Raw genomic sequence first — 20,922 nt, 5'->3', positions numbered from 1 at the left:
ATCAGACAGAGAGACTGTCAGGTCACATAGGAAGAAATGGGGCTTGGCTTTTGTTTTAATCCCAGACGGTTAAAATGAAAAGAAGCCCGGGTGTTGAAGAGAATGAGGCCCAAATGCTCTGCTCTGCAGAGCCTCCACTCAGATGTGAGTCCTGACAACAGTGGCCTGTCCACACAGAATCCGAATCATCCCCACCCGCCCTGTCCTACTCGGGAGCTCACTGTCACCCTGTCCTCATTCCTGTTTTCTTCATAGCTCTTCATTCCAGCTAAAATGTCATATTTGGTTGTTTACTTGTTTATTGTCTATTACACACATAGGTAACACTGTTTCCCAGGAACTATTTTGGTCACTAAAACGATCAAAATATACTCAGAAAAAATATTGGGGGCATGTATCTCCAATATGTATTTGTTATTTTTATTTACTTATTTATAAATTACACACCTACCTTACTAATTATTATGTTACATGCATCAGAAGATATATATAAAATACAAATCCTACAAGGATCAGATAAAAAATGCAAATAGAAGCTTTGATATTTTTTCCCCACACAGCCTGTGCTCTCATAGCCTGCCTTGCAGGAGGCCGTGTTTGAGAGTAGAAGCCTCACTCCGCTTGTTTTCTGCTGTGTCCCCAGTGCTTGCAACAGCTCCTGCCATGTAGTAGGTGCGCAGTAAATATTTGTTCAGTATTTATTGTTGAGTGACAAGGAAGGCTAAGGCATAGTTCATTTGCTAGGCTCCAAATAGCTGAGGTTTTATTGCATCTTTACAGGACAAGAAGAGAAAAGCCCTAGTTTTTAGGGTCAGAATGCCTTCCTAATACAATATGTGCTGAATAAGGGATTTACTGTAATGATTCAAATCCTTCACCAAAGAGGTAATTACAACTTCCTTGATAAGAGCAGAGCTCAAGCAGACAGACAGGTGGTTTCTAGTTTCTCTTATAACAGATGGCACAAATGGACCAGCTTCTGAGGTTTTTTGAGGAAACTTGCTCATAAACAGCCTTAAATATATTATTTTTCATGTCTTCCAACACATGCTTTCTAAATAAAGCGAAAAGGCTTAGTAGATTGAGGGCAAGAACACATATGATAAACAATGCTGCAAGGAGCAGGGCACTTCCAGCTTACCTGACCACACCAGCAGGTGCGGTGTGTCTGGCATACACCAGGGAGATTCTGTGCCCCATGGAGGCTGGATATGCTAAGAAGGTTCACCATAGTGAACCTTTCCTTCTAGGTGCCCTCACAGGGTTTTTTCCTTGGCACTTTAAACTATACATTGCCTTCTCCTGTGAGTTGAAAACTCATATTTTTAAATGAAAAATCTCAGCTGGTTTGATTTTAAGAGTTTTTTTTTTTTTAAAGAGAGGGCAGATGGTTTAGTGGCTTAGCATTAGGGCCAGTTTCAAATCCCAGCTCCTCATCATCCACTAACCACTTGGCCTTAGGCAGCAAAGATGCTTAAACTTCATGATCTTCTGTTTTCTCACCTGAAAAATGGGAATAATAGTATCTATCCCTGAGGTTGTTTGGAAGAGTTAAGAAGATGCCTCTGAAAAGATTGGCAGAATGACTGATATATAGTATTTAATATAAATTGGAACTCACCATTTATTACCATCATCATTTTCACCTTCCCTTTGAAAGCTCTTAGCCCACTATAAACATGTGAAAACAGGGAAATAAGCCAAACGCAAAAGATGACACATTGCATGATTCCATTTTTGTGAAATGTCCAGAAAAGGCAAATCTCTAGAGATAGAAAGTAGATCAGTGGTTGCCTATGGCTCGTGATGTGAACAGGGTTTCATTGCAAGTGGCCGGAAGGACCTTTGGGGGCTGATAGAAACATCATAAAACTGGATTATAGGTGATGACTACACAACTCTATCAGTGGTGTACACTTCAAATATGTGACCTGGATAGTATGTAAATTGCACCACAATAAAATTATTTTTCAATATCCTCTTCTGCCAAGAATAGTAAACACAATGAGTAAATGTTGACATGATGATGATGATGATGATGATGATAGTATTGACAAATGATACCAGAATTAAGAGGCAGAAATGTTAAATAACCATCAAATCCTTGCCTGGAATGGACATATAAGCTTTTTATTAATTAATTTCGCTCTTTAAAATAACTAAATAGGTCTTAGAAAAATAAATGCTATACTTCTACAAGAGGAAAGAAGAAGATAGCCAAGAACAGAAATTTCCAGAATTTGAGCCTTATGGCACTGAGGTACCTGAACGTTTTAAATAGTGCCTAGATGACCTTTTTTCTTCATTTTAATAATAACGAGTTTTTATCATTTAGGAGGGAATAAGCAGATATTTCTGCTTTATTAGGGGTATCAATTTAAAGAAAAATACTAGGATATTATGTATTAAATATACACATAATACACAGCCAAATCTAGGAGGCTGGGGCAAATGACTGGGGTTGGCTTGCACTACCCAGTAGTCAGGAGGAAGAACAATGCCAACAAGTGACCAAAACTGAATATGGACACACAGGAGTCCATCAGAGTACAGGCCGGTGTGCCTGTCGCCCTCCCCGCCAGAAACAGAAGGTTTGAAACGCCCCTTCTGTTGTACTTGTTAGGCGCTGCTGTCTGAGGCGAGCGAACAAGGGGCTGTATGCGGAGCCGTCATAAGGGCACTAGACTGAGAGCTGCTTACATTTTATGATATCAGATCATTCTGATTCAGGAAGGTCTGGCTGCCCTGCCTACCAGGGCCTTACGGTTGGCTTCTGGTAGAACCCTGTTTCCTTTCCTTTCCCTAATGACTTTGATCCTGTGGGGTCTTTTTTTTTTTTTTTTTTAAATGAAACCTTTATATATCGTCAATTCCAAAGAAACGTAGGAAGCATTCATAGTGTACAAGAGATGTAAGAGGAGTACCGTAACTGCAATATGAGATAGAGTCAAGACCAGAGGGAAAGGCTAGTTCTTTTTTTTTTTTTTTTTTTTTTTTTTTTAGGGAAAGGCTAGTTCTTGAGGATTCAGAGGAGAAGTACAGAACTTACTGTGGTAACTAGAGAAGCCTCATGTCGGAGTTCATGCTGAAAGTGGGCTTTGACTGGTGGATGGGCATTGATTAGGGGCAAGGGAAGAGACATTCTAGGTGGAAAAACAGCACCAGCAAAGAACATGGTGATGGGAAGCTGAAAGTACCCCCATGGCACAAATAAACCCGTTTGACTAGAACAGTGGTTGGAAAACTAAGGCCCATGGGCCACATCCAGCCAGCTGCCTGTTGGTTTTGGTTTTGGTTTTGTTTTTGTTTTATGGCTCATGAGATAAGAATGGTTTTTACATTGTTCAACTGTTATATTTTAAATGGTTATGTAAGTAACTACCTAATACCCTCAATTTTGCCTCTTGGTCCAGGGAGTCTACAATATTTACTATGTGACCCTTTAAGAAAAAGCTTGCTGACCTGGAAATCCCCGAGGGTGTGAAAGCAAGTAAGGTGGATTATGAAGAGCAATTGGGGCTGTATTGTGAAGGACCTTCAAATGACAGAAACCCAACTAGTCTAAGGAAAAAGTGGGAGTTCTAAACTTACAATTTTGGGAAATCTCAGGGTGGATCTAACCTCAAGCACAATTGGACCCAGGAACCCAAATTATTATTTTACTTGGCTCTTCTTCCCTCTTTTTTTTTTTTTTTTTTAACTTCATTTGCAGACAGATGTTTGCCATGTAATGGGAAAAAAAGATCTCTGGTCACACTAATCCAATAGCTTTTGCTTCCAGAAGAGCATTCATATGTTAGAAGACAAGGAGGAACTGTGATCAGTTGAGTGTCCATCCTTGACCCAGTCGCCGTGGCTGGAGGAAAGGGGCCTTCAGGCTAGCCAGCCTGGGTCACATGCCTGCCCCTTTAATGAAATCCGAGGGACACTGACTCCGGCTGTATCACTTGAGGTGGAGCAGAAGAAGGGAGGTGGGAAAACTGGTGGCCAGGAATAAACTCTGTAACTATATCTTTCACTCTCCCAGGGTAAAGAATTTATTCTTTGTGCAGTAGGTAGTCGGAAGTTTATGAGAAGGAAATTGCTATTCATTCAAAATTTGAGCTGTGTGTTTAAGAGGTTCATGTAGTGACAACATGCAGTAGGATGGATTGGAACGGTAAAAAGGTAAAGAGACCAGGCTAGAGATTCTTCGAATAGTCTAGGTAAGGTGGCCTTGGTCTTCATCCTCGGAGAAAAGCGGAAACACTGAAGTGTTCTAAGCAGAGAATAGACAGGATCAGATTTACATTTTGAGATGATCATCAAGAACGGTCCTCTTGAGTATCTATGCTGAACATCTTGTTTACATTGTAAATTTGCCAAAGATTGTCCAGAGTAATTTGTATCTGCCTCATATTTGAAAATATATTATATAATTTTGTAAGATTAGAATTAATGGTGTTTTGCTGTGTCTATTTTCATTGACTTCTCAGTGCATTTTTGGTTTTAGAATGTAAGAACTAGAGCAGAATATAGAAATCATTTTTCTTCAGTTCATTTTTATGCACAGATGTTAAAACTCTTTTTTTCCACTGGAAAGGGTGACTTTGCTGGAAAATCATTTGAAGTTTTTCCAGTCAAGTCAATAAGCAACTCAGAACCAGAGGAACAAGGGGCAAAAATCACCGTGAAGTCTAGTGAGATTGCATTCCTTCATTGTGCAGCCTGAGCCAGCCTTTGTAAGAACGGAGCATGGTCCAGGGGAAGATGCAGGTTTTGTGCATGGTCACACTGAAGGAGAAAGGCCAGTCATAGAAGGTAATAAATGGAGTAGAGAAGATGTTTGAGTGGGTTGAAATCAAATCAGAAATAATTTTCCACATGTTTAGACTATTGAATAAACACTAGAATTAGAGGGAAGTCAGCTATTTGCTTAGGAGGAGAAAAAGAGAGTCAGAGACTATTGGCCTTTTCACCAGAGTTCATCTCTGCTTATCTCTCTGCCTCATGCCTTTCATGGTATCCGGATCAAGATTTGTAGGCTTGCAGGAGTTTAACTTAATCGTCCTGAATATTATCCTTAGCAGAAGTGCTTTTTCTATTGCTGCGAGTTCTGAACATAGTGAAATATTTCAGCCTTCTTATTCAGGGAATCTCCTTTCCCCGGGGTTTACTTTTAAGCCGAAGTGTCCTGGGCCACCACTGCTAATTTTAGATACTCCTTTGTTTTCAGCAGTGGACATTGAGATTCTTAGTAAATCCTCCTCCCTCCTTTTCCTCCCCCTTGTCCAAACAGGAAATATTCCCTGCAAGCAGACCTTATAGAAAAGTATGCCAGATGGCCAATGACTTTCAGCCCATGTTGTTAACATGTTGTCCAGCTTACTTACTCGAATGCAACATTGGAGATGTCCTATTTGACTTCCCCATGCTCGGGTGAAAGGAAGACACCATTGATTTACTGTGATAACTTTACCAAAATAAAAATGCCTCTCAAGGAGCCAACATCATTTCTCAGTGAGGAGAGCAGGATGGAAAAATTAGTTCTTGTATATGGAAGGTGCTCAGTAAATATTTGTTGATTGTATTTGACTGAAAAAAGAAGAGGAACAGCACGAACGGTTGGGAGCTGCCAACTGTATTATGCAACCCAAACCACAGATTGGTGCAAGAAAGATGGAACTGTCATTTTGCCTCTATTAAACATCCCTCCTCCAGAGAATAAAAGTAGCCATTTGTATGATTAGGGAGATGGTTTTTACTAGTGACATTTATTTTTTGGTTATAAATCTAACAGATTAACTTATAGGAAATGTGGAAAATAGTTTCAAAGCATACGAAATAAAAATTACTTTTAATGTCATCATCCAGAGAATGGCGTTACTAGGTTGATATACTTACTGTCTATAGGTAAGTTTTAAGATAGGTTTGCACATGTTTTTTATTATAGAAAAGTGCATGAAATATGAATGTACAGTTTAACAAATTATCATTTAGCAAACACCCACCTAATCACACACAGGTTAAGAAGTACAACCCTGCCAAGACCCCAGAAGTGTCTGCATCTCTTGCTTTCTCTCTCCCTCTCTTAGTCCTCTCCCCCCAACAAAAGGAATCACTAATCGGATGTTTACAATAATCACTTCCATGTTTTTGTTTGTATTTTTGTCTCCTAAATACAGATCACTGTTACGTCCAATAGTTATGTTCAGTAAAGTCAATACAAATACTGAACCACTGCTCCTAGGGAAAGCACAGGATTAGGTTCCTGTGAGCCTCTGGTTTTGCCGCATTTTTGTCAACCAATCTGTATACTGTATTTAATATTGTTGATTCATTACCATTGAACGCACGACCAACAGCACAGTAAGTCATGCCTGAACAAATCTTACTCAACACATGTTTCCTCCGTAAGGCACATCACAGCCTTCTTGTACTTAGAAACTCTAGAGAATGGAAATAAGAAGGCCAGAGCATCGCTTGTTTCTACCTCAGATGGCATTGTGCATATTGGGTGCTTCAGAGTGACTCAGGTGTTTAGTTGCTTTGCGGGTGTCCACAAATGACCGTGAAAGCACCATGATTATTGATTCTGAGGTTACAAATACATTGTGGCAAGTAAATGAATTCACGAACACAGAATCTGCAAATAACCTATATGCATCCCTAACATACAATATTTTGTTTTATTATGTCTGGCTTCCTTTGTTCAGTGGTTTTCAGAGCCTTCATTGATTTGTTAAAATTAGTCATTATTTATTTTCATTATGGCAGAGTGTACTATTGTATTAATATACTAAAATTAATTCCCCATTCTTTTGCTGAACGTCTGGGTTTCTTGTTTTTGCTTTTACAAATAATTTGCTGTGCACATTCTTATGCATCTCTTCTGAGGCACACGTACACGCCATGCTGGAGGGTGTATGTCTGGGAAGGGAACTGCTGGATCATAGAGGATGATCTCTTCACCTTTGCCAGGTGAAGCCAAACTGTCCGAAGTGGGTGTGGCAGTTTCCATCCCTCCTCCAGCAAAGTAGTAGAGTTCTGACTTTCCACATCTTATAACCACTTGGTGTTTTCAGCATTTTGATGTTAGCTGTTTAGTCACTCTGGTATGTGTGCAGAACTACCTCATTATGGTTTTAATCTACATTTCCTGTATTACAGCAAGGTTAAGCACTTTTTCTTTTACATTTTCTCTCTCTTTTTTTAGAGATTTTATTTATTTATTTGTCAGAGAGAGAGAGCACAAGCGCGCACACAAGCAGGGGGAGCGGCAGGCAGAGGGAGAAGCAGGCTCCCCGCTGAGCAAGGAGCCTGATGTGGGACTTGATCCCAGGACCCTGGGATCATGACCTGAGCCGAAGACAGGCGCTTAACCAACTGAGCCACCCAGGCGCCCCGCATTTTCTCTTCTTAAGTCCCTGTTCAAGTTGCTTGCCCATCTCCCCCTTTGTTGTCTGTTTCTTACTGATCAGTAGGAGTTCTTTGTAGAGTCTGGTTATGAGCCCTTTGTTTATTTATATGTTGTAGGCTGCCTTTTTACTCTCTTTTAATGTTGTCTTTTGATAAATAAAGTTCTTAATTTTAATGTAGTCAGGTATATCTGTATTTTCCTTACTGTTACTGCTTTATAGGCTCTGTTGGATATGTTCCAACCTCAAGTTCCCGGAGTTATTCTCTTCTAAAACCTTTATTGTTTGCCTTTGGCATTTGGATCTGTAATCCACCTGGAAATTATATGTTAGGTATGATATGAAGGACAGATCAAGTGTTACTTTTACCATGCAGATATCCAGTTATCCTAGTGTCATTTATAGAAGAGTGCTTTCCACTATTACAAAATAATATAGCATCATGATAAAAAAATTAAGACAGTATAAATAAAATTTAAAAATGAATGTTAAATCCGTGCCTGTGCACCTAGTTCCCTGTTCTCAATCCCCTGAGGTGTCATTACAGTTTCTTCCTTGCAGATTTATTTTAAGAATCATGTTTAAACATCCCTAGCATTAGAATGGTAGCCTTAAGTTATGCCTCAGGACAGTAGAAGATCGAACCTGGCAGCACTGTTGCTTTCCTTCTCTTTTTAAATTATAGTGACTGCATTTGTTTTTGTGCTGTCTTCAGTATATAGAGAATGACAATTGAACTGCACTCAAGTTAAGATAGTAAGGAAGTTTGGCGATTTCTCCGCAACCGTTCAAATCTTTTAAAACAGCAAGTGTGACCATATGCATTCTCTAGTGACCCAAAATGCTTCAGCCTTTCTTTACAAATAACTTCGTAAATTGTGAAATGTTTTCAGTTGGGAGGGAGTAAATACCTAAACCAATTCTCATGTACCTGGAGTGGGGTATTGAAAAAGTCTGAGGGGCTACCCTCAGGTTTAACAGAAAAGAATACTCTGCTCATTCAGTATTGCGCACCATGAAGCACAGTGGAGGCGTTTGGCCCTCTTACCTCGCTGGTCCTTTCCCTTGAGGTTTTTTGTTTTTGTTTTTGTTTTCCTGCACATTGAGCAATTGAACTGGAACTATTGTCCAGTCATCTTTACTTCCAATCCAGAGTTTTCCCTTCTACCTCCCATTTCTGCATTATTATACATGAAAAGTTTCAAATTATTGACTTGGAGAACCTTAAGGATGACAGATGCCTTATTCTAAGATTTTGAATTATGTTTAAATCATGAAATTATTTGCCATTCCCAGCACACTCAATCTGAGTTTAAAATTTGTTTGAAATTTATACTTCAGAAATTTTTGTGAAAGCCAGAAAATGGAACTACTACACTGTAGATAAGTTGAACTATTTTAAAAGCAAATTATTTAAAAACTATTTTAAAGGTGATTGCCTATAATTTCTAAGGTCTTAAGGGGATTTTAGCATGTTGTCTCATTAAAATAAGAATCGGGACTCTGTCATTGTCAGGATAAAAATGCACATTAAAATAGATAATATATTAGATGAGTAAAAATGCACATTAAGATATATTAGATAATATATTAGATGAGGGGAAGAATCTGTAAATACTATGCATACTGGTAAAAGTCGAAAGAATACAGAATGATACAACTCAGGGGCATGTGTGTTTTTCCTCTTGTTAGGTTGTGAAGCACATACTGAGAATTCACAACCACAAGGTTGGGACATATATAGGATTTCTGTGTTGTCACAGCTTCAGCAGACACGTGTAAAGAATATGTGGTCAGTTGTTTAACAAATTAAAATCATTTTTTGTGTCATTTGCTCTGATTTACCACTATCCAGTTTATCAATATTCCTTTTGGCCCTCTTTCCTTGGCTGAGGTTTGATATCCCTTCTTTTTTTTTTTAATGGTGCCTTAAATCAAGACATAAAGGGATATTTTCCAAGGAAGAAGAATTTACTGATTTGGGATTAGATTAAATAGGATTGTATTGGTTTTCATGGAATTTTCTCTTCTCTCTCATTACAGGAGGAAAGGGCGGGGGGGGAAGGGGTGGGAGCGGGGGCAAGACAAGCATTCCCCCTTAGATTTAATAGCGCCTTCCTATTCTGTACCTAATTGGGAAGAGAGGACTGATGGTACATTAAGGTCAGCCCTGGGCTAGTGATCTCACAGGCCTTGTCCAGGCCCGACATACATGACTGGGAACCTGGGCCATAGATCACAGGCCAGTGCCTGGCAGAGAGGAGCAAATGCCAATTTTTTCACTTCTCCATAGTACACACCTGGCAGAAGACTGTCTGGACACTCTTGTGTACCTCATCCCTCCTAGTTAGTCCTATCTTTAAGAGTCCTGGAATAGGCTGGCCATCCGCCACTCCCCCTTTCTCTTGGATCAGCCACACCGTTTGACCAGGGCTCTAACTCTCCAGGTTGACACTGTCTGTCTTCTCTGTCTACCTGCTTGTGTCCTTCCCTACACTACCTTCTTGGCAGAATGCCCTTTGGAAAATTAAACATTGCTTCCAGATGGAAACAGAACAAGAAAAGGGAATTGTATTCATTTTTACATCACTGGAAATGCTAGGAAAGAGGAGAGCCCAAGGTAACCTTTTTCAACTAAAAAAAAAAAAAGTCTAATTTTTTTTTAATGATGCTTCCTGCTGCTGGGGTGACAGAGAGAGGGAAGGGACAGCGCCCATGCATTGTTGGTGGGAATGCAGTTCAGCAGAACCTTTCTGCAAAGCTATTGGCTAGGTTGTATCAATACCCTTAAAAAAGACTCCTAGCCTTTGACTCACTTATTTAACTTCCAGGAGTTTATGCTAAGGAAACAAATATATTCAGTGATCCTCAACAAGGATGCGAGTTGCACCACTATATAATAGCTATAGGGGCATAATAATCTGAATATACACAATAAGAGAAAGGTTGCATAAATCAGGGTATATACCATATGATAAAATACCCCGTAGCCATTTTAAGAATGTGATAGCAAAGGCTATTTAATGACTTTCGAAAATGCTTTATTAAGGGAAAAAAAAAAAAAAAAGAACAGGCTACTATGTATGTAGTTTTATTCCTCCCAAAATGAGAAGATATGCCAGGATATTAACAGTGATTATCAGTGGTTATAAATTATGATTGTATTGCTTTTTCTTGATTTTTGTATTTTCCAATTTTCTACAAGGCCATCTATAATTTTGAGTATCAGAATCTTAAAAGGTCAGCTTTCTTCTTAATGGTCAGCTTACTGCTCACCTTGCACCAGGTTTTAATAACCACAGAGTGGAGTCTACCCTGGGTCTGCCACGTCCATGATGAGATTGGGAGCCTGCTGGGGCAGCCCTGTCCATAGGAAGGCAGGCATGCCCTGGCTGGTAAACCAGACGTTCCATCATTCGAGTGAGTCACCACAGAAGGGTGTCAAGCTGATGATAATGCCACACACTGTACTTGAACTGTTGGCCACAACCCAACATGCTGCCAGGCCTTTGAGCCTTATCTTCCTAAACCATTCTTTCTTCACTGTCCAGTGAATGTCAACAGGACTGACTGGGACTGTATGACTCCTTTTGAGGACACTGTGGACCAGCAAACTAAAGCTGACATAAGCCTTCCAGTTGAATCCAAACTAGACCAGCAAATGTTCATTCCATGCTAAAGTTTAAGCTCTTGTTGTTGTTGTAGTTGGGCCTTAAAGGGGGGAGGGGAAGGTGGTGGGGCACTGGCAGAATCCCAGGAGTGAAAAATGTACTGGGGCATTCAGCTCAGATACTCACAACTGGACTCTGAGGATGGTAGAGAGGCCTTAGGGGGTCATCTGCTAAGACTGTAGTTACCAAATTATTTTCTCCTGTCCTAACCTCAGTCATTTATCTTTGGCCTCAGTAGGAAAAGTGAGAATTTGATAGAAGCTTCAGGGCCAGTAGCAAAACTGGCCTTTTATTGTTTGTGTGTTCTGTTTTAGGTTTTTTAAGGGTGAGATTTTTTTGTCTGCTGTTGTCATTTTTCAGTAAGCTATGGAAGTGAAGGGGAATGAAAGAGTATACAGTCTTGGGCCATTAGCATCATCTGCGTGATCTTATTTCCCACTTACATGTTCTCTGAGTTGTAACACAACTAAAATAAAATGTACTCCTTGCTTCTTGGAGGAATATTTGTATATTATTGTCATTCTTTTGCTATAGACATCCATCATTAAATAAATAAAAATGTTCTATAGTATTGTTGATCATGAGTTTTATGACATGATTCTGAGCACAAATGAATAAAAAGCATAATTCTATCAGTAGTTTAAAAAAATCAAAATACTGTGGAGTGTGCATTTTACTGTTACACTAAAATATAATAGTCATAAATTTTAAATTGTGGTCATTTTATAGCAAATAAATGTCACTGCTATGAGTAAAACACAAGCAAACAAACGAAATTCTATTAGTCGTTAAAAATGACAGTCAATACTACAATAAGTGACATGGAGCTTGAAAAGTTCTTATAATGGTTTCAGATACCCTGGAATTCCATCTGCACCCCTAGATAATTTCAGCCATGTACTGTCATGGTACATGGTCAAGACCCACTTAGATATGCAAGGATGTGAAAAAACATTCAGAACCACGTTGTGTTCATAGAGTATGTCCCCAACTATGCCTTTATTTTATTTATTTTTTTTAACCAAAGGCATAATTCTTATACAAATGAGATAGGAAGCTGGAGGGGTTTCCTACTTATAAAAGCCACTAAAAAGAAAACAAACAAAAAGTCCTAAGGACTTTTTAATTGTCCTGTGCTGACCACTGACCAGAGGAACAGATGAGTTCAGGCCTCTTGGCCTGAGCTGCTTGCTCTCTTGAACTTGCAGATTGTCCCTAGTCAGAGCTCGGGTTCCTGGGCTGGGTTGCAATTTGGAAGTCATGGCAGGCCTTGCCTACTAGGTCATTATCGAGAGGGGTGGGTTGTGGGGAGAGGCCTGAGAAAGCAAGGTCTTGCTCACCAGCTGCAGCTACAGAAGAAAGTGAGGACTGCACAGTTAAAATGAGGCAGCACTTTCTCCCAGGACTCAAGACAGAGTCAAGTGGGAGCAGGTATTCAGCTAATAAGAGAGTAACTTACCCCTCAGCTGCCAAATCTTACTGTCTTATGTTATAGTTGTTTTTTGGTCTGTCCAATCTTGTTAAATACATTGGGAACTCTTGAGGTTAGGGACCTTGGCAAATGCCAAATTTTATTCCATTTATTGTGTTTGATCATACTGTGTGCTCAGTAGCTTGTCTTTGCTGGATTATTTGAGAAAAAGAGAAAAAAGCCATACTCTTCGAATTTAATCTCTTGTATTATATGAATTCCATCTGTTATGTGAATCTACCAGAGAGAAGACTGGAGGCAGGATTGGGGAATTTACAATGTGTTGAGTCTTATTGAGTCTGTCTGTTGCTACATTCCCATTTTCCTTTGCAAATGTGGCAGGCATCTAAAGGAGATTCATAAATCACTGGTTAAGAATGCTTCTAGTGCTATGGCTGGGTCTATAAAGAAGCTTGGCACAACATAGAGGAACAGAGCCAGTCCTACTACCCTAGAGGCAGGACACTGTGGTGGCCAGAGCCCAGGGCTTAGGGCCAGGGGATCGGGGTCTGAACCTCGGCCCTGTCACTTACAGGCAAGCCTCAAATGGGCTCCAAGTTTCCACATCTGTGAAATAGGAATCGTATTGTGCGTCTTTGGCTTGTTGGGTAAGTTAAATGAGATTTGTTAATTTACTCACTCAACAATTATTTCTTGAATACTTACAGGCACTATTTTAGGCATTGGAGATAGATCAGTAAACAAAATGGACAAAAATCCCTGCCCTTGTAGAATTTATGTTCTAGAAATATAATGCACATAATGGCATTAAATAAGTGTTTCATTCATTTAGTCTGTGGATTTCTGGTGAACTCATGTGATGGGTTTTTACTGTATATTTCCATGAGAATGTATGTTACAACCATAGGTAATTAGGATCATTATGAGGTCTCATGTCTGAATTGAGAATGACCCACTATATAGGACATTTATGCGTTCTTGCTAAATCCCACTATGTTTAGAAAGTCTATTGCACTGGAATTGGATTGCTGTCATTTTCACCTCTATAAAGTGCTTGGATCAAACATTCCAGCAGTCGGCTGAGGCTCAGGACTGCAGGTGGTGTTGTGGCTGGGTGATTTCCACATTGTTTTCTCAGTCATTGGTCTTTGCACTATCTGTGATTTATGTGATTTTATGGAGTTGTTAGGATGTTTGTTTGTGTAATTTGTAGAAATAAGTCAAAGGGCTAGCATGACCAGTTAAAAGTCACAAGCTGTATTTTAATGAGTAATTTTAACCTTTCCTCTGCAAACTTTTGATCAGTTACCCATCAAAGAACAAAATGACAGATTGAAGTTTTCAGTTCCTCATTTTTTTCATTGCCTTCCCTGTGAGATTTTTTCTTAGAGCATCACAATGCCCAAAATCCATGAAAAGAGAAAGGGCAGGCCTGGAAAGCAAACCTCAGAGGGACTGCAATGCTGCCGGTGATTGTGTGCCCTCTCCTGAGAGGTGTGTGTCCAGACCTGTCCTCCATCCGCTATCGTATTTCTAATGCAGTGCTTCTCTGAGTCTCCAATGGCACACAGCCCATTTAGTTAAAAATGTAAACAGGAAATTGTTTTCTGGCCGAATGGCCCGTACAGCCCAGAAAAATGGTCATTTTTGCTGAGACCCAACTTTAAAAACACTAACACAGCAGTGGAAGCTGAGGGCCTTTTAGAGGCTAGCCCTGCCCCACACGGGCTGGTGCTAGGGTACGAGTGGGAGCTCACGTACGTGGGCCCAGGGCATCTTCCACCAGTGGGCAAGGACACAGTGAACACCATCGAAGAAACTCCTGTGACCTAGAAAGCAGCTGTTCTGCAGGGCAAAGAGACTCCTTAATACTCCAAGGAATTGCAGAACAGGCGCTACTTGGAAGACACCGAGGTCTGGTCTGGAGAAATGTGACTTGGCACTGACGATACAGCCTGGGTTTCAGTGCTCCTCGTCTGCTCCAGCTCCCCATCATTTGGCCTCCCATGAACCTCGTGCTCCCATTGTGGTTTCCCTCTGTGCTGACGAGTTTTCTGGTTGTTCTGTCTTGCAGCCCCCCGAATCCAAGCCCAACTTCACCCCTCTCGCCATCTTGGCCCATGTTCTCGGCGCCATCCAGCCCTATGCCCACCTCATCCACGTCCAGCGACTCATCCCCCATCAGGTCTGTTGCAGGGTTTGTTTGGTTTTCTGTTGCTGCCGTTGCTCTCTCATTGGCTTGGTCCTCTCTTCATGCAGTGTTCAGCCTCCTCGTCAACTTTGTTCCCCGCCATCCAAACCTGCACTTGCTTTTTGACAGGCCAGAAGAAGCAGTTCGTGAAGACTCCAGGTAAAATCACGGATGATGACCAATCTGTTCCTCTTTATCCAAAGCCGGTCAGGGACAGTGGGGGTGGCCAGCCTCTGCCCTCCTGTGATTCCAGCCTAAGAGACCGAAGCCAGGAGGGACCGTGTGCATGAACCAGCATGGCATTCTCCACATCTTTCTGAACCCTTCCTCCAATTTCTGAATGAATCCGTGATGCCTGGAGTTTGGGGAAAGAGTGCTTCCTGGACAGGCCCCTGTTTGGATCGTTCTCTGAATCATGGAGCTTTCTCTGTGCTTTGGTATAAGATAATATCAGAGGGAACCAGTGCTGAGACAAGTACTGGCCTTTTCTTCCCTCATTTTTATCAGGTAGCATCAGGCAGCATTTATTTGTGGGGTTGGACTATAGGCTGTGAGCACTGACACCTAGTTGCTAAGACCAGAGACATGAGAGAGAGATGAATATAACAGAATAAAGGATGGAGATGTGAAGCGGTTTCTCTTTATATTGTCATGGCTGCCTCCTTGCCCTCTGTGTGCTCCGATCTCCATGCATCATGGACCCTTAGCACTCATGGGAATAAGCAGCACCTCTTTCTCAGAGTTGATCTAATTCCTCTCCTCTGGTTTGAGGATGTCTAGACTTAATTCTTTGTACTTCTTTAGAGAAAAGAAGCTATGTAAATCCAAGAAAAGAATTAATTAATAAAGATCCCCTGCAGAATCTCTCTACTATGTAGATCCTAAGCCCGTGTCTCTCTCAAATTTAGTCTCTGCTTGCAGACAACCAAAATGTAGAGCCCAGTTATAAAGCATAATAAGCATTTGGAGCCTTTACAGTATTTTCTCATCCATCTTTTTCTCATAGCTATTTTTTTCCCCAAAGGATGGGTCCAGCAGAGAGGCTTAAATAATTTATAACACTGAGTCTCACTTTTAAAAAAAGAAACCCCATGTTATTTATATATACAGATGTATATATTAGTTTATTCTCCTCCAGGTACTTTCCAGTCTATCATTGCATTCTATCCTCATCTAAGAATGAGAGGAGAAATGGCCTGAACTGTCTTATAGAGAAAGAAAACTGAGGCACAGAGTTGACTGCCCAGTCACACCACTGGATGAGAGCCCATCCAGAATTCAGGACTTCTTGTCCTTAACTCAGCACTCTTTCCTCCAAACATATGGGTGCCCCCAAACCTAAGGTTCCATGCCACTCCCAGCCCCAGAGCCTGGCCTGCTCTTCCTGGTTTTCTATCTAGCTTTGAACTGGAAGGTAGGAAAGCTAGCTTTTCCATATACTCTTTTATCCTCACCCTGGGAATAGGGTTAAAATTCAAGATCATATTTTTCTGACACTCAAGTTATTTCCTCATTATTTCCTAGACATATTCTGGGCGCTTTGGGAGACGTTAACTTTCTAGGACACAAGATATGGCATGGATCTAACTAGAGCGGTTCGATCACTCATTGCCCCATGAAGACCTGAACAGAGCAAACTTCAATCACCTTCCAATATGCCTCACTACTCGTAGGAGAGGCTTGGTCATTAGCAGAATGTGTTTCCTTCAATCTGAACAAAGGGAAGTAAAATCTTCAAAACACTGGTCCCTTGAACAGAATGGGCTGGGGGACTCAGGATGGTAGAATCATTCAGGTAAAAAGCTGAACATATTCTCTGCTTTGAGGGTATTCACTTTTTTGTGTCTCTGAGTTTGGGGGCCTATTGCCTATTGCCTGTCCAGTATCTCCACCTCTGTACTTCCATCACCTGACATATTTTCAGGGTTTTTTTCTTTAGCTACTCCTTTCCATCTCCCAAAGTATTTCACGATTGGCAGAGCACAGTGGCAATAGGATCTGCCACCCTAGTAGGTTTGGGGTCATGGTATTCAGAACTGCCCACTCTGACCATCATTAAAATAGCACCATTTGGATGATGCTATTCCACAACACCTGCCATTTTGAAATAGGAAAGACAGACTGGGGCTTGGAATCAGCTGTCACACAGCTAAGTATGTGTGCCGAGGTGAGCACAGATGGAGACCCTGCTGGGAGCTAGCCCATCAGACCTAGCCAACGGAGAGAATTAAAATCCCCTAATTGCCATTGGGGTATGCAGCCAAGAGGTGGGGGCATACCTATTGTTCAGGTCCAATGGGGCCTTTCCCCCAAATCCACTTCCAGAGCGTGAAGCTTCAGATTTCCTTCCCCTGGCAGAGCTTTTAAAAGTAAATACTTAGTAAGACCTAATAAATGGTCCCGTGAACTTCTACATAATGTCTCCTCTGGAAATGACTCCCTCTCCCCTCTTCCAAGCATTTTTAGTGCTTGTTAGTTCAAGCTCAGGAAGGAAGATGCCTTTGATAGCACAGCAGAGGCATATTCCCCTCACACTTCCCTTTCCTGTCACCCCTACAGAAGCTCCCAGCCCCTAAACCGTAACTTCCCTTTACACAGTGGTCCCTGGCAGTTGGGCCTGAATGATCAGGCTGTTGCATCCTGCCAGTCTAGCTGGCCCCACCTCCCTGTAGTGTCATCTGACGGAGAGTGGGTTGTCATTTTGCAAGGTTTGCAAGGGCATTTGAGGGAAGCTCCTCTGAGTGCTTTCCTGGCCTTGTGCCATGCTCAGAGGCGAAAATTAAAAATGAACCAGCAGAAGGTTCCAAACTTGTTCATGCCCTTGAAGGCCAGCCGAGGTCTGAAGGGCACTGTTTCAGGAGCAGCTGAAGGCACCTCAGGCTCTCTGTGTCCAGTGTTGAGATGCACTGCAGAGAATGGGGAGCTGGAGAGCCAAGGATGCTTAGTGGGGATGTTTTGTTTTTTTTTAGTCAGAGCCAAAGCCTACAAACACAACCTCTGTGCCAACAGGATCTGTTTTGGTAGGAACCCTACCTAAAGCAAACTGCTGGGGCTTTTGAGAGCTAATATAATATAGGACACTGGACCTGTTGGGCTGACAGACTTAAAAAGATAAGACTTTCCCCCCGATAGAGATACCAGATTTAGCAAATATTTAGCAAATAAAATAAAAATACGGAATATTCAGTTACATTTGAATAGTAGATAAATGGCAAATGATTTTTCTTACTATAAGTATGTCCCATGTAGTATTTGGGACTTCTACTATAAAAACATTTCTCGTTGATCTGAAATTCTAATTTAACTTGGTGTCTTTAACATTATTTGGCAGCCCTGGTCCTGGGAAACAGGAGTAGGAGGAAGTCTCGGGAAAAGACCCTCTTGTAGATGGTCAGTCACCTGTTAATCTGAGAAAAAAGCAAGGCCCTTTTCTGATCTCTGTTTTTATTTTTAATAGGTTATTTTATTGTCACTTGATTCAATTCCAAAAGCCCAACATTAGTGGAAAATTTACTCCTCTTGAATGATAAACTTCGGCACCTGAGACCATTCCCTCTGCTTGATTCCTGCCAGATACCCCACTTGGCTTCCCTGGTTTGCCCATTTTGTCCCATTCCCTTTAATTTAATGAAGTTAATAAGTCACCGCTATGAAAATCCAGCTGGAGGAGCCTTGCCTCAGATGATCTTACCCTCACCTTTGATTTTTCTCATCCCTGGTCTACGCTCTCCACCCACCAGCTGTGCCAGGGCTAATGTCAGATGGATTCTCCTTCCACCTTCCAGGCTCTCCTTGCCTGCCCTTATGGGGTTTGGGCCATTTTATCACTTTTTACAACCAGGCAACTCCTCCTCTCGGCGCCCATTCCCTCAAAAACAAAAACAAACTTTTTTGCCCTCCATGGAAAGTTGCACAATAGATGTTTGGCCCTTGCTGACAACATATAGAATTGGTTTAGTTAGAACACAGAATATGCCTCTGGTGCAGAACTCTATTCTGATTTTAATGACAATTACCCCAGAAGAGCTGTTTTCCACTTAAAGTTCATGAATTCTGATGGCTCTTCTTTCCTTCATTCCCAGTGGATCCACTTCATTTTCTCCCACTTTCCTAATTTTCTCCCACCTGGCCATCATCTGTTGGCCACTCGAAGACCAGAGGAAAGAATGGTGAACTATGCCCAGCAACAAATTCTGGATAATCATTTATTGTGATCGTTGTTTGCAACAGAACTTTTAAACTATCTTTCCTTCAGTTTTCATGGAGCCAAGACTAGACGTTCTAGATGCCTGGTCCTGGTATAAGTGTCCATCCATCCATCCATCCATGGCTCCTCTTTCCCAACAAGAAGCCGGATTTGGTGACTCTGAGAAATAACAGTTCCATAATGACCCAAGACCCCTGCCTCTTCTGATTTTGTCTGGGCTTACCTAAGACCAGCCTTTCCTCAGCTAAATCTCATTTGGCCACTAGAAATCAGTGTGCCACAGGGCGTTTAGTATCACTGGCTCCTGGAGGCTTTCTGTTAGTCAAATGAAGCTAAAGTAAATAATATATCCCTGGAATAATTGTTTAACCCAGAGGGCCTTCTGGCTCTTTTGTTATTCTGCCCTGGAGCCCCTAAATGTGCTTCTTCAGAGGGCTCAGAAGTAGAAGAGATTACTCTTAGTAAATAAAGAGCCAACTTTTGACTGTTAAATGTTACTTGTCTTATGACCCTTGAGAAGTCCATAGATCATTTGGAACTATTTGGATATCAAAGCAAAAGTTGATAGAAGGCAATAGGATTTACCAGTTCTTACTATTTACTCTTTAGAACATGGCTTAGCAATCTGTGACCCTTGGGTCAAGTCCAGCCTACCACCTGTTTTTTCTAAGTAAAGTTTTGATGGAACACAGCCATACAAAATCATTTACATGTTGTCTGTGGCTGCTTTTATGCCACAAGGCAGAGCTGAGTAATTGCAACAGAGACCATATAGCCTACAAAGCCTAGAATATCCACTGCTAGGCCATTTATAGCAAGAGTTTGCCGACCCCTGCTCTAGAACGGTGGTTCTTAGCCCTGGTTGCACACTAGAGTCAGTTTGAGAGCTTTTCAAAAATGATTTTGTTGCACATATATACATCACGTTCCCTCTCCCTTCTTCCTCCCCACGCTCCCCACACACATTCACATAAGTGCTCACACACACAACTTGTCTGTTCCCTGCCCTACCCTGGGGGTCGGGGAGTTCCAGCCCTGGAATCCTGCTCCACCAGCCCAATGAGAAATAAGTAACATCTGGAAGAGCGAATGTCAGTCCGTGGCCTAGAGCCGAAACATGGCTTTGTCAGAATTTCTCCTTTTTGACTCACTGAGCATTGCCAGTTTTCAACAAGGTCTGTTGGGAGTACTCTCCAGAGCAACTAGGAAGCTCTTTCCTGCCCCCACCTCCCTTTTCCCAAACTACTCCTGCTCCAAAAATGGGTCCCAGCCTGCTCTCCCACTGTTCAGGTGTCGTAACTCCTAGGCAGAGTTTCACATGGCACAAGGTGACCCCACAAGAAGTGTGGTTTCTCCGGGCTTACGGCTTTTCTCTGAATAATTCTCATTTTTCTCTGGTGACCTTTGCAACTTTTCCACCTCATGTTTTGCCATCTGGCTGCCTTGTCAGGCTGTTGCCGCAAGAGACAACTAGGTGGCTTGCAGGGAAGGGGAAGAAGAGAGGTTAAATATCTGGGGCTTTCAGAAGGTTTAAAAATACTGCTAAATAAACCTCTATTTTCACACAGCACACCGTTCCGGAAGGCAAAAGCCTTATATGCCTGCAAAGCTGAACATGACTCAGAACTCTCGTTCACAGCAGGCGCGGTCTTCGACAACGGTGAGTTTCTCGTTCCCTTGCAGAGCTTTGGGAGGGCTGGGAGAGCAAATGCAGAACTGCAGTTTTCCAAGTTCCTGCGGGGAGAAAAAAGTACAGTCTCACTTGAACGGATAAGACTGAAAAGAAGTGAGGGGGGGCGGGGGCGGGGGACTTTGCCCAAAATAAGAGAGTAGCAGCGAGACTTCGGGAGGCGCTGTCAAGAGTGGACAGTCCTGAAGTCTTCACTTGGACGGACTCAGCCTCATGGAGCAGTACTGGACGTGAAAAGCGATTGTGTACCTGGACAGGGCTCTGCCAAGCACGTGGCAGTGGCTTTGAGAGTCTGGGGGCTGGACAGAGGACAGGAGACAGCAGAGCAGAGAAC

The 20,922-nt window shown here is 41.8% G+C and overlaps 1 protein-coding gene across 10 annotated transcripts in view; it reads left to right on the top strand.

Moving 5' to 3' along the window:
• Positions 1 to 20,922, top strand: part of ARHGAP26 (Rho GTPase activating protein 26) — a 431,053-nt gene that overhangs the window by 389,265 nt on the left and 20,866 nt on the right. For 7 of the 10 annotated variants that reach the window (XR_013445819.1, XR_013445818.1, XR_013445820.1 and 4 more), the window contains 2 exons: positions 14,575 to 14,685; positions 20,467 to 20,558. Coding sequence is in view for 6 of the 10 variants with exons in the window: in XM_078067363.1 (XP_077923489.1) it covers positions 14,575 to 14,685; positions 20,467 to 20,558 (203 nt within the window). In the remaining 4 variants the exon portion in view is untranslated. Of the gene's footprint in view, positions 1 to 14,574; positions 14,851 to 20,466; positions 20,559 to 20,922 lie in introns of all 10 variants that reach the window. The other 3 variants (XR_013445821.1, XM_078067364.1, XM_078067359.1) reach the window with 2 other exon arrangements.

Source organism: Halichoerus grypus, chromosome 2 (assembly GCF_964656455.1).
Source record: "Halichoerus grypus chromosome 2, mHalGry1.hap1.1, whole genome shotgun sequence".
NCBI classification, from domain to species: domain Eukaryota; kingdom Metazoa; phylum Chordata; class Mammalia; order Carnivora; family Phocidae; genus Halichoerus; species Halichoerus grypus.
The sequence above is the reverse complement of the archived record's forward strand: the minus strand, read 5'-3'. Positions and strand labels throughout refer to the sequence as shown.